The sequence below is a fragment of the Meleagris gallopavo genome, chromosome 16 (genome assembly GCF_905368555.1).
Source record: "Meleagris gallopavo chromosome 16, MGAL_WU_HG_1.1, whole genome shotgun sequence".
NCBI lineage: Eukaryota > Metazoa > Chordata > Aves > Galliformes > Phasianidae > Meleagris > Meleagris gallopavo.
In genome coordinates, this window is record NC_139419.1 from 10,872,278 (window position 1) to 10,894,658 (window position 22,381).

General features: G+C 34.5%; 1 protein-coding gene across 19 annotated transcripts in view; it reads right to left on the bottom strand.

Annotated features, from left to right (window-relative positions):
* Positions 1-22,381, bottom strand: part of RBFOX1 (RNA binding fox-1 homolog 1) — a 755,409-nt gene that overhangs the window by 57,567 nt on the left and 675,461 nt on the right. For 17 of the 19 annotated variants that reach the window (XM_085237541.1, XM_085237551.1, XM_085237549.1 and 14 more), the window contains one exon: positions 11,827-11,907. The exons of the other annotated variants lie outside the window; for them this stretch is intronic. In XM_085237541.1, the coding sequence (XP_085093667.1) occupies positions 11,827-11,907 (81 nt within the window). The remainder of the gene's footprint in view (positions 1-11,826; positions 11,908-22,381) is intronic. 19 annotated transcript variants of the gene reach the window in all.

Below are 22,381 nucleotides of genomic sequence, written 5' to 3' on the forward strand. Positions count from 1 at the left end.
AATTAAACACCCTAAAACTGCATTTTTTTCATCTGTCGTTTCTGTGAGAATATTATCCCCGGGATCCAATTGTGAATTAACTGAATTCAAAAGAAATTTGCCATATACATCAAATACAGGCATGACCAGTTCCTTCTACTTCTTTCATTCAAAATATAAACCATATGTTTGTTTTTGAAACCTACTCAGAATTAGTGGAACAATGATTTCCATACCCCCGTACAAAAATACATGTCAGTATTAAACACTGTTGTTTAGGAATGAATAAATCTGCATTTTGGACAAACAATTTCTTATAGGACATTCTCATTTGAAATGCATTGAAAAGGAAAACAAAAATCTCTAATTAATGTACAAGTCTAATCACCATTCTCCACATGGAAGAGTAATTTTTCACTGTTCATTTGCTCAGTGTAATCTCAAAACTGACATAACAGAAAAGCAATGTCCTATAAATCTGCTCTCATTTGTTTCTTTAATATTCATATTCCATTGAACTACAGCTGCTTGTTACTGCAGTCTATTACAACATGCAAAACTGTTGATAAAAATATTATGAAAGGCAAGATGTGTTTCTTCATGGCTCTGTGTACTATTTATTTTGAAAAAAACCCACAACAATAAATGACTCATGGATCATCCCTTAGTTTTGCTGCATGCTGGGTGATTAGTGATTAATTACCTTGCTACAAATTGACATGGCACAAGGAAATTGACACAGCTCTGATTAATTAACTTTTTATGTAAGACAGTTTCTTACAAAACACTGCACACTGTAATTGAATCCCTTTATTCAACACTACTGCATTAAGTTTCCAGACAAATCTGAATTAGCCCAAAATTTCATAGACATTTTGTGACTTTTTTTTATAATGAATTGTGCCCTGAAAGATAACAAATATTTCTAGAGATACTTGGTATTGCAGCTGCTTTAAGACACTTTTTCTTTCAATGATTTCATCCTTAGATATACGAAAAATAAGATTTAAGGTTTTTTTCCACACCAAATAATTAACACAAACAAATGCACTCGAAATATATGTATACTTCAGCAAAAAGAGCAACTTCCTATTTAATGTGCTTAATCTTAGGCTAAATGGTATGAGGACAACTAACTGTTCCAACAAGACTTAATATTTGATTACTTAAATTTGCTTCCAGATTCAATTGGTCTATTACACCAACAATGACTCACACATACTGAATACACACCGAGATTTCCTTATAATTCTTTTAAGTGCATATAGTACTGTTCTCTCTCTTTTTCCCCCCCTCTCCCCGTTCCTCATCTCTAACCTGCAAATAAACTGCCATTGGTTTCTACATATATTGACACCTTCATATGTCAGGAATTTATAACACCTGGAACAAAATTTTAATGGCAAATCCTGTACACTGCCATCTTTATGTATAAACTTTTATATGTTGAGGGTGACTGAGCACTGGAACAGATTATCCAGAGAGATCCTGGAATCTTGATCCTTGGAGATCTTCAAAAGCTATCGACATGGTTAAAGAACAATCTTTAAATTTAGACGATCAAAGCGATCAATAATTTGTCTTATGTTCCTGATTACTGACATCTGCAAGATCCCTTATGTTTTCATAAATAGCATTTCTGGGACAAAGTAAAAAGTTGTGGGAAATTAGATGAACAACAGCACTACTACGGAGATGAAAAAAATTACTCATTTGTTTACGAAAGTCAGTTCAGGTTGGATATAAGGAAAAATTTCATCTCAGAAGAGGGGTTATGCACTGGGACAAGCTGCCCTGGGAGGTGATGGAGTCACCATCCCTGGAGGTGCTCAAGAAAAGGGGAGATGTAGAACTGAGGGACATGGCAAGTGGGCATGGTGGGGATGGGTTGATGGTTGGAATAGGTGATTTTAGAGGTCTTTTCCAACCTTAACTATTCTGCAAGTATAAGAGAAAAAAAAAAGGAATCTCAAATGCAAACAATCATATATATATTAAAAATATTAATATATCAAAAATATTTACTATATATGAAATTCAGGTTGAGAAAGAATTTTGTTATATAAAACATGATTTTAAGATACATGATGTAAAAACAAGTATTAAACAATATAAGAAACAGAGTGACACTAACACAATACTTTTTGGAAACCAGATCAGATGGGGTAAAATGAAATCTGTAAATGAACAACTTTCCAGTTGATTGAGAGAATGACTTGAGATGTGCAGTCAGTCATGTTTCCCTAGCTACTGAAAATGAATAGGACAGAATCTAGAATGCAAAGTTAAGGAAACATTGGAAGCCCGCAAACAGGACTCAACACCAAATATATGATGTAAAATAATGTCATAGATCATGTTGCAAAGAAAAAAAAGCACAAAATGTATTTCACACTGTCCTAAACGTTCTGATGGATAAAGCACGAGTACTGCCAGTGGCCAAGTGCCATATCTCCATTAACAGGAAAGAGACTCCCAACTGTCTTTGGTCAAACAACATCTACAACATTCAAAGAAGAGAACAAAGTGAAAATCTGCAGTTTACTATGAAAAATGTTGTATTTTCCATGACCCAAGTGTGGAACGTGGTATAAATTAAATAAACCTAAACACCAGTGGCATACAGTTCAGTATGTCCGTATCATTACAGTACTCTTAAGTGTACCTGTTTAGACACACTGCATCTAAACAGATTAACACAAGAATAAATATGAAGAACAAGGCACCAAAAAATAAATTTGAAAGAATAAAATGAACTCTATATTTACAAATGCTGAATAAACACAATACATCTCACTGATGACTTATCAGACACCATTTAAAATGCTAATGGAGGATAAATGGACAGCTATCCTAAAAACAGCTACAGAATAGCAACACAGAATGATGCAGAACCCGGAAAATGCCATAACAAGAATTTCAGGCACTGATATCAACAAAAACAAACAACAACAACGTCATCAAAAACCCAAGATGTTAGAATTACAACGGAAGTCGATGTGAAACCCAGCTGTAATATAACACAAAGAAAAGCAGTTTAAGGAACCCATTCAATGCCACTTACATTATTTTGCTGACTGGAAGAAACAGACACCTGTAAAAGCACTAAGAAAAACAGGCACAGGAAGCAAACTAGATACTAATGGCCACTCAAATGGTTTTCTCAGCTAGTAAAGTAAGCTATTTTTAAAAAAAAAGCAGCAACCACACAACCACACAGACAAGGAAGGGCAAGATGGGTAAATAAAGGCAGATTTTTATCAGGAAGCAGAAGGGTACTCAGAGCTTTCACGGAGGCTCAGAAAATTTATTTTTCACTCCAGCCTAAACATTTGCCTAAGTTTCATCTTAGCTATTGTCAGAAGTTCATAAACGGTATTTAGTAAGCATTATAGCATATATACATCTTGCAAGAAAGGGGAATGAAACACTAACAGCAGTCACTGAAGACAGAGCTCACTGGAAATTCTGAGAAGAATAATTTTGTTTTATAAACAGAAATATCTGATTTGTTATCAGTTATTAGTCATTAATCTGATTAACTGACAATATATCAGTGATAATCCATTGCATAAAACATAACCACTGTCCTCCTCTACTATCTTTGAACATTTTTTTTTAAGATTCTCAGAAGATGCGACAACTATCACCACAGTACACTGAAAGTTTATATAACTAATTGTTCGTTCTAGAGGGAACTGCATATCTGCAAAAAATTTACCATCCTGACTTCTTAACAGAATGACCTTATAATTTCTCGGGACCTACTACACTGCTTGCTGTAACTCTTTATAGTAAAATAATTTCATTGTAGTTAGCTGTATTTATATTGAACACTGATCTATTATGTGCAGCCACACTTCCTGCAACATTTATCAGTAAGCTCAGTACAGATGCTAACTCCTCTTATTAGAAATACAGACGAACTACCTCTCTACATGCAGTACCTGTTTGGCATGTGAATGACACACTTTGTTTGAAGTGCGACTGAATTTCTCAGCTAAAGAAATGACAGTAAATAAGACCTGTATTTCGTGTTTTTACTGCTTTCTTGCATATTTTAGCAATGTGCTTCACAGACTATTCTATGAATATTTTACAGAAAATATTAATCCATATTTCAACTGCTGGCTTAGGTTCAAATTAAATACTGTTTTTTCCTTTGGAGCAGATTACTTTCAAATAAACAGCAGCCTGTATAAAAGAAAATCCTTTCAGAAGAAACAAATTGTTTTCCTATAGGAAAGCTGGAAGTGCCTGGATAAATAAGCTTAACTGCTCCTAAAATGTTTAATTTTGAAACATAAAAGGCTTTATAGAATAAACGACCCAAATTATGTTATATTTGTGATGTTAAAAGTAAACACAATCATTATGGCTTTACAATTTGATTAGAAAACTTTACATATGACATAAGTGGAACTGCTGTCGCCTGTCTCCACTACAGCACAAATGCTGAGTTTCAAAATCATGAGGGACTCTGAAAGTCCTTTTGCTGAAAAGAAAAAGCTTGAAAAAGGATTGCAAAATCCAAGTGTTGTAGAACACTAGGAGTATGACATAATTCATTTGATTTTGGAATCGAGTGAATATATTTAGAGGAATTCCACTCCAAATCAATATCATAAAAACGGTAAAGCTAATTTGAAAAGAGAAACAGACCTTTCAAATGCAAAACAAAACAAAACAAACAAACAAAACAAAACCAAAATAAACCCCCTGTTCTCATTACACAGAATGAACATCACGTATGACAACTAAGGTCAACTGAACCTTGAATAGTTCCCTGCATATAAGTTACACTGCATTCAGATTCATGCAACTTTATTCAATACGTGACCCCTGGTTTAATACAGTGGGCTAAAACAGAGCTTAAAAACCTTCTGAAGGTATTTCAATAAGAGCTGACATCCACATTTTTTTCTGGAAGTGATGTATGACTTTTCATCCTTTTACGCTTCTATACTAGAGCAGAGGACTGAGAAACACAGAAAGCCCTTAGGAAACTTCTCTTTCTACTTACTATTGCTGCCTTCTTTGTTTAACCTTTAATGTAAATGCACTGAACAGTATTTTAAGATAGAGACCAGGAAGGGCACCTTCAACGCTACTTCTGGTGATTCTTTCCACTTTATAAGGTTAATTAATTTAGGATGCATATTAAAAGATCATGACAAATCACAAGAAATAAATTAGTATCAACTACAATGAAATCAAAACAGCTATCATTACAATAAAGTTTATGTCCATTTGGATGAAATATGGTCAAGCACGTCTTACAAACAAAACCCTGAAATGGTTATATCAACTGTCAGAGCACCTAAACTTTGGCGGTTTGGAGTCTCAGGAGAATAATGTCATAACAGGATCATCGTGTTACAATTTTCATGTAATTACATATCAAAAGAAGATAAAATCTGAAGAAATAAACAAAATGAATGTTTCTACTAGTGATTCTGCTCAGAAGGACATTTCAAAGGACCTTCTGAAAATTTGTTTTCCCCATGTAATCTCCTTGTTACTGTAAATATTGCAAAATATGATGTAAACGTTGAAGCCTATTTGCAATGCCACAGTAAAATAAAATCTGAAATGTCTTTACTCAAGCAAAAAAGCACAAAAATAGTTTCACTGAGCTTTTTTTAGCTAGTTCACTAATTTTCAAATGCCAAATAGACTACTTTAAGTGAGGACAAACAAAAGAAATCGATTGAATAAAACAGGCTTTACTTAATTCCAACTCTATAGCATAATGAATACTCAAATGGACTAAATCCTACTAGTAGATGCAACATTTACACTTAGTAGTTATGATTATCTTATCTATTATACACATATAAAAAAGTCCTCAACTATACACCTATGAAATAGAACATCCAGAGGAAAAATATGCTTTTTAAAAATAAATATGTTGATTGTATATCATAAGTCATTTTAACACTGAGCATATGTGCAGAAGCAAGATTCCAAACATTGAATGTAATTTATCATTTAAGATTTTCCTTCTACACTAGTACCTAATGAATAACTCTGAATCAGAAGCATTACTGGGAAAACTTAGGAACATTTGTAATGCATGCATTAAAGTAACAGAATGACTCACTGTAAACAAGTTTTCAAAACAAAACAAAACAAAAAACTAAAAAAAACAACCAAACAACAACAACAAAAAAACTACAGGACCAAAAGTTTCCCGGGAGTTTTCTAAAAGAACTGCCTTCCCACTTTTCAAAAACTTCTCATCTTTGCCTTGCTGTTTTCTGGTTGCTCAGAAGCCAAAATCCCAGGGCAACACAGTTTATTGTTTTAATATCTGTCTGACGCAAAGCAGAAGTATTCTCTGGTGAGTGCTTATCTGTCATATGTATTTCTGTGAAAGGAGTATCTAGTCAAATAAGATGTTCTAGGGCATATCATGGGATTATGAACTTAGTGCTGACTGAATTCTGTTTAAAAAACAGTTGAAAAATAAATATAAAAAATATCTACACTGATATTTTGAGGATGAGAACCCAGAGAGCGACGGGTTTAAAATATTTTGATCGTAAGTGTTAGAAGAGAGGATAATTAGAGAAGAAAAAAAAACAAATCCATATGTGGGACAAACAAAACAAGAAAAAAAATGTTCATAATTAAAACAGTTAAAAGAGTAAAATTGTATTCTAATGATACAATGGATTGTGAACTTGCTTTGTATTAATTAAACTCAATGTAATGGCATTTTCTATATTGAAATGAATAACCAGTGATCTGGAAATTCATTTAGACCATTAGGTTAATTACAGAAACTGATGGAACTTTTATCAGACAATTACAATTAGAGAAGGAGAACAACGTGGGACAGATTTACAAGCATTTGCACCACTGCAATCATATTTTCTGGATTATACCAGCACTTCCTGAAAAATTTTAATCAATTAAAATTTAATCAATTAAATCAATTAAAAAGTAGGCTAGCCACTTTATTTGCCCTTGAGCAATTTTACCTTGATGGTAAAATTGAATAAATTAGGGTTTTGTATTTTTGTATTTTTTCTTCTTTTTATAATATGAAGTATTTGTTTATTTTTATTCAAAAAACAAAAAGACAAAAAATAACACTTGTGTAACAAAGGGCATGTTTATATTGGTGCCCATAGATATGCTAAGTGAATACGAAGCAAATGTAATATTTAGAAAATGAAACCCCAAACTAACATCAGTTTAACTCATACTCTTATTGAAGTCGAGACACAATTCTTTTTTCTGGGCATGCAAAACATTTGGGAAATACAGACACTCATCTGTGAATCATAAAGGCATCTAGCAATTTACTGTTTTACCATATGTTAGCTATTCATCAGTGCAGTGAACTGTCCTCTCATTCATGCTTGGAAAAATATCATAGTAGTTATACACCTGATGGCTCAAATATCTTTATTTTTAGATGGCGCTACAATAAAGTCTAAAAGTTACAAAGATCAAAAAGTTTTGATGTGGAGACATTGAGCTATCACTGAAACTTTATTAGATTTCGTAATCGCTCATTGCTTTCCGTGGAACCTGGGTATGCACAACTGCAAGCATTTGAATAATGTGATGCACAGCTGTGGGCTGGCTTCCTTAACCAACTCATGGTGCTTAGTGATCCTGGCGATGCTGATGAGCTACTGCAGAACACAAAGAGGTTTTCTACCAGCAGATGTCTTTTCATTAAAGTGTAGGGAACACTATCAAGAAAACAGAGCCAGACGATTCAGAGAGGCATCCAGACAGAAGACAAGTTGCAATGAATATAACTTGAAAGATTTATATTGGAAACAGATTAAAGGTTTTTTCCTGTTAAAACATTCAAGCATTGAAACAGATAACCCAGAAAAGTTGTACAGTCACCATCCTCAGAGGTGCTCTGAGCAAACTGGCCCTTCCACTCTGAATAACTCCATCATTTTGTGGCTTTCTTCTGTACCATTATTTGGCTTTAATTAACATTTCATTCATGTTTTCCACATTATAAAAATAAGATTAAAAAAAAAGATATATATATATTTTTGCTTATTTTTCTTTTCGTCATACATACCCAACTCTACTATTGCCCTTGAACAGCAATACAGATACTCGGTAAAAAACTTTATTTCTTTTGAACCTTCCTTTATCCCAGCAGGGTGCTGGTGTTAGTATTCTCGTGGATCTTATGCTCAAACACTTCATTTTGGATATTTCCAACATTTTCTTCATTATCACTGAACATTAGATACAATTTTTTTTTTTCAGGATTTTAAAATTTTTCATGGAAGAAATTAGAGTGAAGAAGGAAAATTTAGTACACGCAGTCAAGCTCCTTGATTTGCTAAGTTTCAGTTTAGCAACAGTGAGATACCAAGAGCCTACAGGAAGCTTCCTGACAACGTGTTCCTCATCAGGACCTGATGTACTCTAATCCTCAAATTCCAGATGCATCTCCTACATAGGAACTTGTCTACATCCTTCTCTGGGCTTTCTTCATTCTTCATTAGGATGATGCAGAAGAAATTTACTGAAGTAATTAATAGTTTTCCTCTCAGAACTCCACTGCTATGGGAATCAAGAGCAGCCAAGAAAAGAACCTGAGTTTCCTTACTTTGATTATCTCAGTAAAGCAAATAGTATGTCCCACCAAGAGACATGAATGCATCTGCATGCTGAAACTATGCTTTCTATATGAAAAATTATTTATTCTCAGAATAGATGTCCAAATAAAAAAATGATCCAGGTCCTGTCTTCTGCTCCAGTGTAAGAGAAAAGATGAGGCATGAGAGACTATAGCTACTGATTTGTTCCGCTGCTTGCAGAGAAACAGCTCATTTCTTTCTGTATTATGCAAAAGACCAGAAGTGATGGGAAGAAGCCATGTTACCATCTCCTGACATGTTCAGAGGTGTAACTAATCACTGGACTGGGAAACGTATGAGGTGATACATAAAATAATTCCTAAGCAAGTAAAACACTAGAAGAGAAAGGGCTGTTTGAAGAAATACACTCTTCTTTCTGGTCAGCCAAGAAACGGGGTGGAAGTGCTCAGAGCCATCACAAACAATTAAGAATCAAGAAACTGAGAAATAAAACTAGTCAAGTTAAGAAAGAAACATTTTACCATCATGCTTCAGCCACTCATTCTTTAGGTAACATAATTTTTTAAACAAAACACATACAGTCAAGTTAAATATGGCAATGTTGCTAAAAGTAGGGATGCACCCTTTTCCAAACATTCGAAAATTCCCAAGTTCCATTAGCATTTAATGAAATCCAAACCTCTCAGCTTAAAAAATGACTGACTCTTTCCCTTCCATTCAAATGATTATAAATGTTAAACTTCTTAATTCTTCAACTGTAAGTTGTTCTGAAAAATGCAGTAACAATACAGAAAATAACAGCATAAATGATTAATAAATTATTCAAATACGAAGGCTGCCATTCTATTGTCTACATGGAATAGTAATAGTAAAAATATTAATCTCCTAGATATTAATATTGATTTATTAGATTTCAATTCACTGTCAAAAATATGCATCAAAAATGTAGCACAGAGGATCATTAAAATATTAAAAGAATGAAAATGAGAGAAAACTGAAGATTCATTCAATTCAATCCTACTGAATTTGAACTATTTTACATCTTTATTGAAACTTGTCTAATTAGAAGAAATAAAAATATAATAACAAAGATTAGTAATTGTAAAAATTTCATTATTAGCAGGAGTTGTGGACCTGTGGGGAAAAAAAATAAATACATTTTGGCAATATGAAATACTATTATATGAATAAAACAGAAAATATGACTTGCAGACACACAAATTCAACAAAGTATAATAATTTCTACTGCAAGGACTACTGGCAATCTCTATTATGAAACTGTGTATTACATATTGCCCGGTGGGAGACAGATAGGCAAAGTCTGTTTACTTATATATTTGGCATAATGGAAAATAAACAGGTGTTTGTTAGTATATCATTATTCAAGGAGCACCACTGCAAAATAGATTTTTCAAAGGAATTGACTCATGAGAAATAATGTAAACAGTGAAGTCTAGATCTCAGCTGGCTCTACAATGGCTATGCAGGGATTTAATAATAGTGGAAATACTCTAAGATGTAAACAGCAGCCCCAGAAATAAATTTGCTAGGATATAACACAGTGAGTTAATAGGAGCAACAAGGAAAACTTTAGATCCTAAACTTTATTTAGAGTATATTACAGAAAATAAAAAACACTGCCCCTCTCCTCCCATAGAAGCTCCCTAACAGTGAAAAGAATGAAATGATTGGATAGTTTTCTGTAAAATGAATCTCAGATGCCTGGGGTATTTCAATCAAAAAGGAATAACACTAAAAATTAAATATACTAAAGATACACTGTAGGGATGAATACCCTATTGATCGATGCAGCACGTATTTCATCCCTATGTTACTAATGTTATAAAAATAATTTCTGCTTGGGAAATGTGACAATACAAAATATTCTTGGAGCATCCGGAAACATATGGAGATTCAACTGATAACTTCAGCTCTGATTTAAACCATTTAATGTATTTTGCTATTTACTATGATTTAAAAGTAGGTCCCATAATTGTCCTGTAAACACAACAGCTCCAGAGATAATACTGTTCATAGCCTTTGATATAAGACAGGTATATCACTGTAGAGATGGCTGCTTTGGAACTCCTTCATTCTTATTCCTGGTTCTAATTAATAAAATAAATTAATTGTTTTGTAAGTCTTTAATGCCTTAAAAGGGCAAGATTGTATTTTGAATACAATCTTCATAAAGATCACATACCATAATGCTGCTAAATCAGACAGAGAACTGTTTCTTACAGAGAACTGCTAAGAACACATAGCAAATACTGCTCTTCGCCCTAATTCAGCAAGCAGCAGGGAAGAAGAAACTTCTGCATTACAATAAACAAAAGATGTTCCTTTTGATTGTTAATCAGCAATTCTTGCTTCCATGAATAATTTAAAGGGTCACTACATGAAAAAAAAAAATGATTTCCTCATCTGTGGCTACTTGCACTGTTTCATCTATTAACAAGCACAATTGTTCTATGTCACATGGCTAGACAACTGTTCATCTGACAAGATTTCGGAATGGGCATCAGTGGTACAACTGATACAACAGAAACATTCTCAGGATTTGGGTCTAGGGCTGCATCAGAATTTTAGAGAAGACATTGATACTCCAAAGTTTTGTTCATAAATATTGGCTGATGGCAGCCAGTGTTGTCTCACCTTCTCTTCATTGTTTTTCTTAAGGCACATTCTTATTATCCAAAATAACCACTGAACAGTCTTTTTCCTTCCCTCTGCCCCCCTCAACCCCCCAAAAAGAAAACATCATATTTATTTTTATTTCTTGACACAGACAAGCACTGGCATATTATGAGACTTCTTGTTTATTAAACCAAAGTTGTGGCCAAGTAAGAAAAAGCAACACAACTTCATCTTCTGCAGAAAATACAGAATGCACAACAGTCCTGGATTTAAAAAAAAAGAAAAAAAAAGTAACAATTAAAAAAATAATCACTGTTAATGTAGACCTTTTGAACATTTTTGTAGAACAGTAAAACAGTCCAAAATAGGGGCTTTTCTATTTTCTTTTTCCTTTTTTTTTTTTTTTTTTTTTCCTCCCATGAAATATTCTTTTAGGACAAAGATGCAAGTAAAAACATTGAATGATCCTTTAACATTACTTACTTACAAATGTTCACAAATACCACATTTACCTTAACAAGAACTAGATGGAAAATTTACAGTATAATGGGGCTTAATTCATAATAATGTCCTTTGTCACAAAACAGGAAAAAAATAACAGCCGTTAACACTAGCTTACTTGTGGATGTGTATACTAGTGAACTGGGGGCACTGTACACGGGAGATCCCTCCTGGTTTGCCTGGCACAGCAGCACCCTGCCTACAAGAGAGAGAGAGAAAGTGGTATCTGGTTTTGGAACACTCAAACTAAACCTCAGTTTTATCTCAAAACAGAAATAAAGCCATAACTGAAGCAGTGCAGTGAAGCAGAGGCTCCTAAACGTCCTTTAATTTCACCAAACAGAAAGAGCCCCAGTAAGCACGTAAAATTTTACATTGGAAAAAGCAAAATACAGACATCCCCCCAAATCCAAATGCCCTCTTTATCACATAGGGAAACTGGCGCAGGCTGTGTTCGTTAGCAGCACGCCCAGGTCCCTCACCCTGCTGCAGCTGCTCTCTCCCTCTCTGCCCTGCAAGTCCAAAGCCTCAGGAGCCCTGCTGTGAGCTTCTGCAAAGCTCCCCCACCAACCACTGCTTCTCATCCCCAAACTCTGGCTGAGATGAGAGGCTACCGAGCAAACACAACAGATAAATCAGACCTCAAAGCTCATACGTACAGACCAAGCATGATCTCAGTTATATTACTTGAATTAGCACTGGTGTGAGAGAAACCAAAATATGACTCTGCATGTAAAGATTTCAGTGTTCTTTGCATGAATGAGAAATACTTAAACATATTCTACATTCCACTATACAAGGTAGATTGAGGATTAAGAACAAAACAGAAAAAAGAAAACCATCAAAAAAGGAAGAAAAAAAAAATTAAAAATAATGAACAAATCAATTTAAAACAACTCTTCCTTGATGCATTTTCATTTTGAAGAAATCAACAAAGTTTAGAATTGTTTTGCGTTTGTTTTGATAAATTTAAATCAAATAGCTTTCTATTTCAGCATCTTTCTCTGTGGTTATACCCTAGCATTCTTAGATGAATAAAGATTGTTTAACATAAACAAAAAACCTCTCCACCTGCACACCTCCAGGAGGAGCAGGCTGTGACGCATCTGCTTTTGCAGATACATTTACATGTATATATACAATATACAAATGTATGAACATACACTGATGTATTTTAAGCTGCCAGAATGTGTGAAACACACAGTTCCAAATAAATTTACCTGAAAATTTCTGAGACAGTTAAGAGAAGTCATGCATTGACAACAGTAGGAAACACTGGAATATGGATGTATTTAACACCACATAGATGTTTCAAAATGTGTCCTTCTACAGAGGCCTGAAAATATGAACTGAAGGTATAAATGACTTCATCCAGTCGAGTGAAATGAAAAAAAGGGAAGGAACCATCAAAAACAGTAATTTTATTATGTTTTAAAAATAATTTAAGTATCGTGACTTCAAGTATACTTAGCCAGTACAGAATGCTAATGGTTTTCAAAAATTGAGGATAATATTTCATATATGTTATCCAACAAATTAAAACTTTGCTTTTTCTGCAGTGTGCAGCTTAAGATGTTATTATTCTTCACAGTTCTTATTAAAATTTCTCTGATGCAATCGCATGAGAATCCAAATTTCCTTTCTCTAGGTTTATTTATAATGAAATGCTTTAAAATGGGTGCTTTTTTCATCCATGCTACCAGACCTTGTAATTATATTTGGACATTCTCCCTTTGAATTTGTACAGACAATTATCAGTTAAGTCACCATTATTAGATATTTTGGAAAAAAATATGGAACTTTTAATCTAATTTTGTGAGAAAAATTAACTTCTGCTTCTCATTTTTTGTATTAAAAATACTTAAATTTTTATTAGTAGAACAGGGTAAAGATTGAATTATTTTCAATAAAATACTTCTGTGAAAACCTCATAACACGAAAACAATCAGTGAATTCCTTAATGAAAAAAAAATGTTTTTTTTTCCTCCAGAGTACTGAATTCTGCCATGATAGAATGAAGATTTTTTTAAGAAAGAGGATTTTAACATAAAGTTATTAATATTTCTTTTCAAATTATAATTTAATAATATTGTGGAGCTGATGAACTTCAAAAAAAATTACAGTCATGCAAGAGTTCATTCTTAATTCTGCAATCCCTTCTGTGGCAGCATACTTCGAGCTGATACTTTCTCATTAAGAAGCATCTGAACTGCTTTTTCAACTTCTTTCTATTATGAGCATTTACATATTTGGTCACATGTGACTAGTGGTATGAGATTTTGGAGATCATCAGCTGAAAGCCTCTCCTGACCGTCTCTGTCAAAAGGCTCAGAAAAAAAAAAAAAAAAAAAAACCAACAAAAAAAACATATTTGAAGAGTGTATTCACTAGAGACACACTGTGGCTCAGAGGAGAGCTTTGGACAGACCCGTGGCAGAAAGGAAGCTGGGGCAGCCTGGCTGCTAGGTGTTATAGTAGGAGAGCAGCCTGTAGTGGCTGTCCTGCACACAGCAGCAGGCAGCTGTGCTGGAGCAGGGCATGTTGGCAGCACATAATAAAACTGCAAATAACCCCCCAGGACAGGGGCATCACTCATCCTCGGCTTAATGGCAGGCAGCAAGCACAATAATGTACTTCCCAAGCTCACACTTCAAAGTTTTCTCCTACAGCCCGAGATTAAGAATATACAGTTTGATTGGGTCCTTTGCTTAAGAATTACAGTTATTTTGAGGAAATAATTACTCTAAAAATATTCGGGGCAGTGAGGAAAATTATTTGAAATCATTAATATTTTCAAGATGCTAAATATTCAGTTCCAAATCATTCGAAGCTATGGAACTAAAAGTATTTTTCTCATTTTTTCATACTTTCAAAAATAAGTGTTTTTGCATAGTTCCTATTCTCGTGACTTCTACAAATTAATCGGTAGAGCATAAGCAGAAATGTAAATGTAATAACCCACAGACTACTTCCTCATACGAGGACTATTGCAAAGTTCATGGTATTCTGTGAACACTCAGGTAGCTCAGGAGTAATCAGACTGATCAGGAATCCATCAACAATGGAAGGACTTCCCAGAAATTTATAAGGGATCAGTTCTGCCAAAAAATAGTTTCTTGGTCAGACTGCAACCACTTTGTAACCAGCCGTACAGAAAATTCAAAAGTAAAGATCTGGAATAAGCTTATAAGAGTTTGCACAATTGGCTGGAATATGGCATCCTTTGAGGAAGTATAAATTGAAACAACACTTTTAGAAGAAAAATTCAAATAATTTTTTAAAAAATACGGTGCTGAAGCAAACAAAATCGATAACGTAGAAAGACTTTGACTGCGGGAATAGCTGTCTTTTGTCACATAAAGAAGATAGAACTTTCAGAAGCCTTCACTAACGACTGTATAAAGTTCATAAACAGTTACCAAGAACCCAAGGTCACAGTACATCAGCTCCCACTACCTTTATTTAGTACATCTGCTCCCAAGCAAAAAGTTTCCTGTTTACAGTGCTGTTATTTACTCTACAAGATTCTTTAGAGAGTTACAAAAAAGAAGAGGACAGAGTAGTACTTCATGACCATCCAGGGCAAAAACATGACACAAGTGCACGAACACAAGCATTTTCAGTGGCAGAAATGAAGTTGATATTCAGGGCTGGTCTCCATGGAGTATTAGTCCACATGTAAGTAAAATGAGAACTTACAGTACAAAAACTAAGGTTACCGCATACAAGGAGATTTTGTGAAGATTACACCACTCCTATCTTTTGCACACTCAGCTCCCTTGTTAAAGAAGCTCTTTATTATACACACTTATTCTACTCTTACCAATAGGACTGTCTTCCTGCTTTTGGCAACCAAGCACCAGGTTGGTTGCTAAAATGTAAAAAAGAATATTTGTATCATATTTTATCTGAGTTATCACAGAATGTTAATTTATAGCTCTAATATAAAAGCTGCATTGCTTTTAAAATTCAACAATTTTTATTTCATTTTCCCTTTCTTCCAATAGAGCTGCGTGGTATATAGGTCATTTTAGTCCCTGTGCTAGTTCTCAGTCATTCTGGTCCCTGTTTTCCTTTTACCTTCTGCAATAAGTGTTATTCCAATACTCTCAATGATGTCTATTATACCTATACTTTTCATTTCTCTTCCATGTACAACATCTGAAGAAACTGTGAGGCTGTATCTCTCACAAACATGTCAGCGTGTTTGTTAGTTATCAGAGACCTCATAAACAAACCATGTCAGCACCTGATTTGCTGGTTTAAAAGTATAATTAGGCCTTTCCAGCCAGAAATAGCATTACTTTTGTGCTGCAAAGAAACACTGTTCTTTGATGAGTTATTTCAAATACGCCACAGAAATGAATAAAGAAGATCTAACTAAAAAGGCCACTGTTACACAATAATACTCAATGTTAGCATCCATTATCCCATCTGACTAAGGGTTTGAAGAGCTTCACATATACTAATTGGTAAGTGTTAGTTTAGCCCTTCATTATCAACAGTCAAACTCCATGGCATTAGTACACTTTTAAGTATGTTTACAAAAAAGTGCTTCTTGAATGTCACTGGTTACTAGTGAACTTTCAGTAAACAGAATACTCCTCCTTCAGATTTTAACACGACCATTCCTGGATGCCTGTGTTGATTGTTTAAATACTTCCATTTGCAGAAATGAAGTAGGATCATTCAAGAATACTTCCTATAACCCTTTATTCCAATTTTGTATTATCTAAATTATCTTTAATTGCCTCAAAGTTATACATGGAATTTCATTTAAACATGAAAATTTAGTGGCAGGAAGGAGAATCTGAAGTAGTTAGTGACCAAAGGTGATTTTTCAAAGTCCAAATCACTATCTGAATTACATTCCGACAGCAAACCTGAAATACATTCAATTATGAATGACCGATGTATACCTACTTGCCTTCTGATAAGGACTGATAAGTATGTATTCTATACATAGTCTAATACTTATGTAATACATCCTTTGATCTATGTATAATCTCATAAAGCTTTTTATAAACAGGAAAAAAACATTTTGGGGGGCAGTGTTGTTCTAAGACATTTTACAGAATCTCTTCATGCAGAAATTCTGTTCCAGTTTTCTTCCATCACTTTTCTGAGCACAGTGCATGTTTCTTTATTACGATCTCTCAGAGTGTCACCAAAACACTCAATAAAATTAGGCAATGACTCAGGGAACAACAGTGCATTTCACAACAAACATTATTCATCAGTCATCCTTCCAATTACTCCTTGTTTTTGAAAATAGATCTCTTTCCTGTTACACATATTCATTGGCCATTATATTAAGTCACATACTGGGTCTAGACGTTTCCTATGTCATGTAACAGAAAACCAGATAAGCAACAAGGTTTGCAGCTCTGCTAAGAATTTTATCTGAGATTCTCTCAATTCCCCTTCTCCTCACTTCTCCCTTCTGTAGCATATATAGTCCATACATAATCTTTAGCTCTCCTTCCCCAGAACCTGACATGCCACACAAAGCTGGTTAGATCACTTACCACTATGTACTGTAGTGTCTTAGGCTGGAAAATGCATTACAAATAGGATGGAATCTGTCAAGTGGCAAATTCATTCAAGCCCTGCTCCCATGCCAGCATCCTTTTCCTGCCCCACAACATTGCTTTAAATCTTTATCAATGAAAAGATGAAAGGAACATGCACTACTGAGGCACTAAGGAGGAACAGATTACCCATGCAGCCAGATTGTGCCATAGCATTCTTGGTCTGAGGCAAAGTAATGCCAAATTAGAAACAAACACTGTGACTGACTTGTTCTATTTTCTTTAACATGCTGACTAACAAAGATGGGCTACATTTTTTTTTTTTTTTTTTGGTAATGTTTCCACTCCGCAATGCAAAGCAAACAAAATAAACTGCCCTTCCCAAATACAATTAAAAAAAAGTTTAATCAGTCATATGCATTCCTTGTGTTGTAATCAAAAGGGAGAAACTAACTGACACAAACTCAGCAGTTGCTTGTACCAAAATACCTAGCAACCCTGGAGAGTTTTCCTATGCTTGTTAGTTAATTTTTAACATTCGTATCTGGATGTAAACCTTTATTCTCATACTGTCACAAAAAAAGAAAATATCTAAAGCTGGAAGGGCACTGTGTAATCATATAAAAGCAGTAGTACTGTCACTACTGCCCGTAAGTGTAACTTTCCAGCCAAGTATGTTCATGATCATGTACATACAGACTGACATTCTGTACCATTCCCTGTGATCATGCAAAGAGAGATGTGTCCCACTGAAGCTGTTCAGGACCTCTGAAAATCACATCTTTACTCCTTATCTTTCTATCCCCCCCCTAAGAGACTAAAACATTTATAAACGATGGTTGGTGTTGGCTCTTTTAACTTGATCTGGGTTCACTTGCAACTTTGAGGAAAAAGCACATGAGAAATTCTGAACTATAAATACAAATTCTGAGCTGGTATTACACTCTTCTTGAAATAATACTTGAGATACTTGAGAATATAGAAATGAACTTAAATTCTGCTGATAACCCTATGAGTAGGGACTGCAATAAGAATTAAATCACAAACAAATGAAACTGAAGCCCGTCTGCACAAACATGAATACTACAGTTTCCATAGCCCTGGAGGGATTACAAGTAGATGTGTTTATGCTTTATCCTCTCATACTGCGTGAAGACACTATTTTCTGTGTAAATTACCTATTTGAATAAATCGATAAGACAGAAATGCAAATCTAATGCAATTAGATGCGGAGATGCAAACTACTAATTTCTCAGTTCTATTTTCTTACCCTGATGGGTGCTGTTTTTATACTAAAAAATGAGAATGACAAGCTATAGCTGAGAATATAAAGGAGAAAGAAAATGAATCACTGGGTATAATCCTGAATTTTGTTAGCTTATTATTTCACCAGCCTAGTCAGATTTCAGAATTTTATGAGCTTTAAAAAAACCATTACAACAAGGTAAAGCAACATATCCAAACTTTCCCCAAACACTCACCTTTTACTATAAGCAGTTCTATACTTGGAGATTTTCCCCAAATCATTTTCACAAAGAAAATCTGACACAGCGATACCGGGTATTGTGTCCCACAGAAGGCTATAACTTTGCCTCAGACAGTTCTACAGATAAATAAACAACTGAAATCTCAGTACCCTCAATATGAAATTCAATTGAAATGTAAATGTACCGGGGATTCTGTGATCTGATGCCCCAAAATGAGAAGAAAATGCAAGACAGAAAACAGAAGACATTAGCTATATGTTTGGAATACGATTCAACATAATCTTAAACTGCTTTAGCATTAATTTTCAAATGTAATCAAGGTTTAAAACGCACCAAAGTTGTTTTCCACTCCACTTAACTGTATTAACTTCACATTTCATATATTACTTTATTACGTTACATTTCAAAATTGTCTCTCTGCCTGACTGTCCATTCTAACTCCCGGATCCCTCTAACTTTGTTATCCTTTTAATCACAGGGATTTATTCCTCTGATTTTTATTAATTTACAACCTTATCTAACATTGCACACATCCCACTGAGTCCTGAACAAACAAGAGTTTTACCGATTAACTGTAGTTTGTCTTAAATTACCCTCTGAGAGATTTTTAAGACAGTGCGCTTTGCATGTAGCCATGATTGGTATTTGAGTTACAGTATCAAGTTTAATTTCAAGAGAAAACCTCTCTGTATACAGAAGCCTAGGCTTCAGGTCCAGGCAGTGCACACCAAGGCTAACTCTGTACTGTCCACTAATTGATATAAGAGTAGCAGTAGCTATTAACAGCTGGTTTATATCCAGTCTCCAAAGCTCCACCATACAGTGTGGTTTGTATGAACCACACTTAGGGAAGAGGAATTGTCTGAAGCCAAATAAAAATATACAGAATAAAGTCAATGCATATAAAAGTAACAAAACTTTTTTTATTTGTAATGTTTTTTATTAATAAAATACAAAAAAGGGCAACAAAACATAAAACTAGCAGGGTGGGCAGGTATGGTCTAGAGGGCTTCACTGGACTAGGCTTAATCTTGTCCCCTGAAGCAAAGAGCTCCACTACATATAGTTCAAAGGTGTCTAAAGCCAGTCTGATTCAAATTTTTACACCCCCTTGCAGAGCACCTGACATCAGGTGTGCACGCAGAGCTTCTAGTGCAGTTCTCAGCTTCCAGAGCAGTTTCTTGCTATCTGAATCTATTTCACTTGTATTCCGTACAATCCCAAGCCAATACGTGGCAAGTGGGGATATACCTCAAAAAATGCTAATACTCCAAACAGTAGCATGGATTTCACACTGTCCCTGTAGTCTCAACTATCACGCTGTCATTTAGGTAGCATTTTAACATCTTGCATACAATCAAAAAAGTATTTTTTCAAAACAGTCAAAAGTGTGCAACCCAAAGCAAAACTCAAGAACACAAAAAATGCAATACATCTGTTCTAGTTTCCAGCTACATGCAGCTCAGGGCAGTTTCTTTGTATATATTAACAGTCCACATATTTCCCTCCATGAACCAGTTACAACATCCTTTTAATACACACCGATCTTCCTAGAATAAAGTACTAAAACAAGTAAGCTGTAGTCATAATTACACATTTGATTATGATTATAGCTGGTTCTGTATTCATCCATCAACTCACAGGACAGGTGTTAAGCAGAATTCAGGCTTACTCATGCACATCAGTTTGTCATTCCCAGCCTACCCTATACCCATTGCTTTATTTCACAGAATCACAGAACCACAGAATGGCTGGAGTTGGAAGAGACCTCAAGGATCATGAAGCTCCATCCCCCCTGCCACATGCAGGACCACCAAACTCCCCATTTAATACTAGACCAGGCTGCCCAGGGCCCCATCCAACCTGGCCTTGAACGCCTCTAGGGACGGGGAATCCACAACATCTCTGGGTAGCTTTTCTAGCACCTCAACACTCTCATAGTAAAGAAATTATTTAGGATTAGATATTAAAAAACGAACAAGTTTACTTAAAGAAAGCAAGAAATTTTCATACATGTTACCTGATAGAACTACCACTGAGGAAATCTTACTCTGTTTTTACTAAAAAAATAATAATAATAAAAACCAACATTAGAAAACATTTGCTATCATTCATTCTGGTCCTACTTCCTTTCTCACAATACCTACTTAAATAGACTTCTACATATTACTTGATTTCTACAGGTTTTCTCCAATCCAGAGCATCTAATGTGACAGTTCATCACTTGCCTTCCCTGCCTCAGCTGTGCGCTTTGCACCCATGGCAGCTCTATCAGCATCTGGTATTAATTTATATTCTCTAAGTATTCTTCATCTACATTCAGTAGCTACTGATATGACTTCTAGAAAAATCTTCAGCATCAGCAATCTGACCTAATACTGCACCATTACAGTGATGCAGCCCTAATTTAGACCAATCAGCACCAAATCCATAGATTCCAACGAGTGAGACAAGGTCAGCCTGGTTTTGCCGTGTAATTACATAGCTAAATAAGACTAGTCAAAGTGGAATATCTCATAAATCAGGATGATTTGCAGAAAGCTCGAAACCTACATCTCAAGAAAACTTTACTGACAAGCAAACAGACTGAAACCCATCCCGCCCCTCCAGACACTTCCCCCCTTCCTGTTTTGAAATAATTTCAAAGTTCAGCATATATATAGTTTATGTTTTTCAATCTATTCTGCACAAATTCTATTTGTGCAGAAATTCATAATCGTCTCAAGTGATACCTCTATACCAGGCAATGGTCAAACCTACTAAACTTCTACACTGAGGAAGCCAGAACCATTCTCTATCTGCTGTTAAAAGATCTATCTACAGGTCAAGATTTACCATGAAATAATCATGCATATGGAATTTCTTTTAGTGATCAAATAACAATAATATGAAAACCTGTATACTGTTTTCAAATATATATCCAAATAGGCCACTGTTTAAAAGATTAGCACTGACAGTATCTCATTTTCTTTTTAAAATATACAAATTCCAATAGAATGATAAATCTGCATCAATTAACCTTGCTCCAAATTTTTATGTATAACCAAATCAATGAAACTAATATTTCAAAAAATAAAAGCATTAGTATTATTCTTCAGCATGCGGCATAATTACATTTTAGAATATTTTTTGTTTGAAGCTATCTAGTACAGATGCCAAATTCCATTTTCTTCTGACTTTATTAATTTTTCATAAACTAGAATTCTGACTATAATGACTTGCAACAGTTCCACAGAAATTTTAGACAAGCATTAACTGTCACTGCTGGTGTTTATCTAACTAAGATGTCACCAGTTATACAATGGTATTCTAACATGATTTTTGAAACATTATAGATTTGTTTTACACTTTGAAAAGGAACATCTATGCAGAACTGACAGGGGGATAATTATTTCATTTTTAGGTATTTAGAAAATCATTTAAACATTTTAGTTAATAACGTTGAGAAGATGTTTATTTGAAAAAACCTACTTAAGTCAATGGCCAAATTCAAATCTAAGCATATGTAATTTGTTTTAAAATGAATTAATCTATATATTGATAAACAGCCAAGTTCCACCAAAATTAAACTCTATAGATATGGTGCAATGAACTTTCACCCAAGCATTTCCAACTGCTGGACAATCATATAATTCAGCTTCACAAATTCCAAATG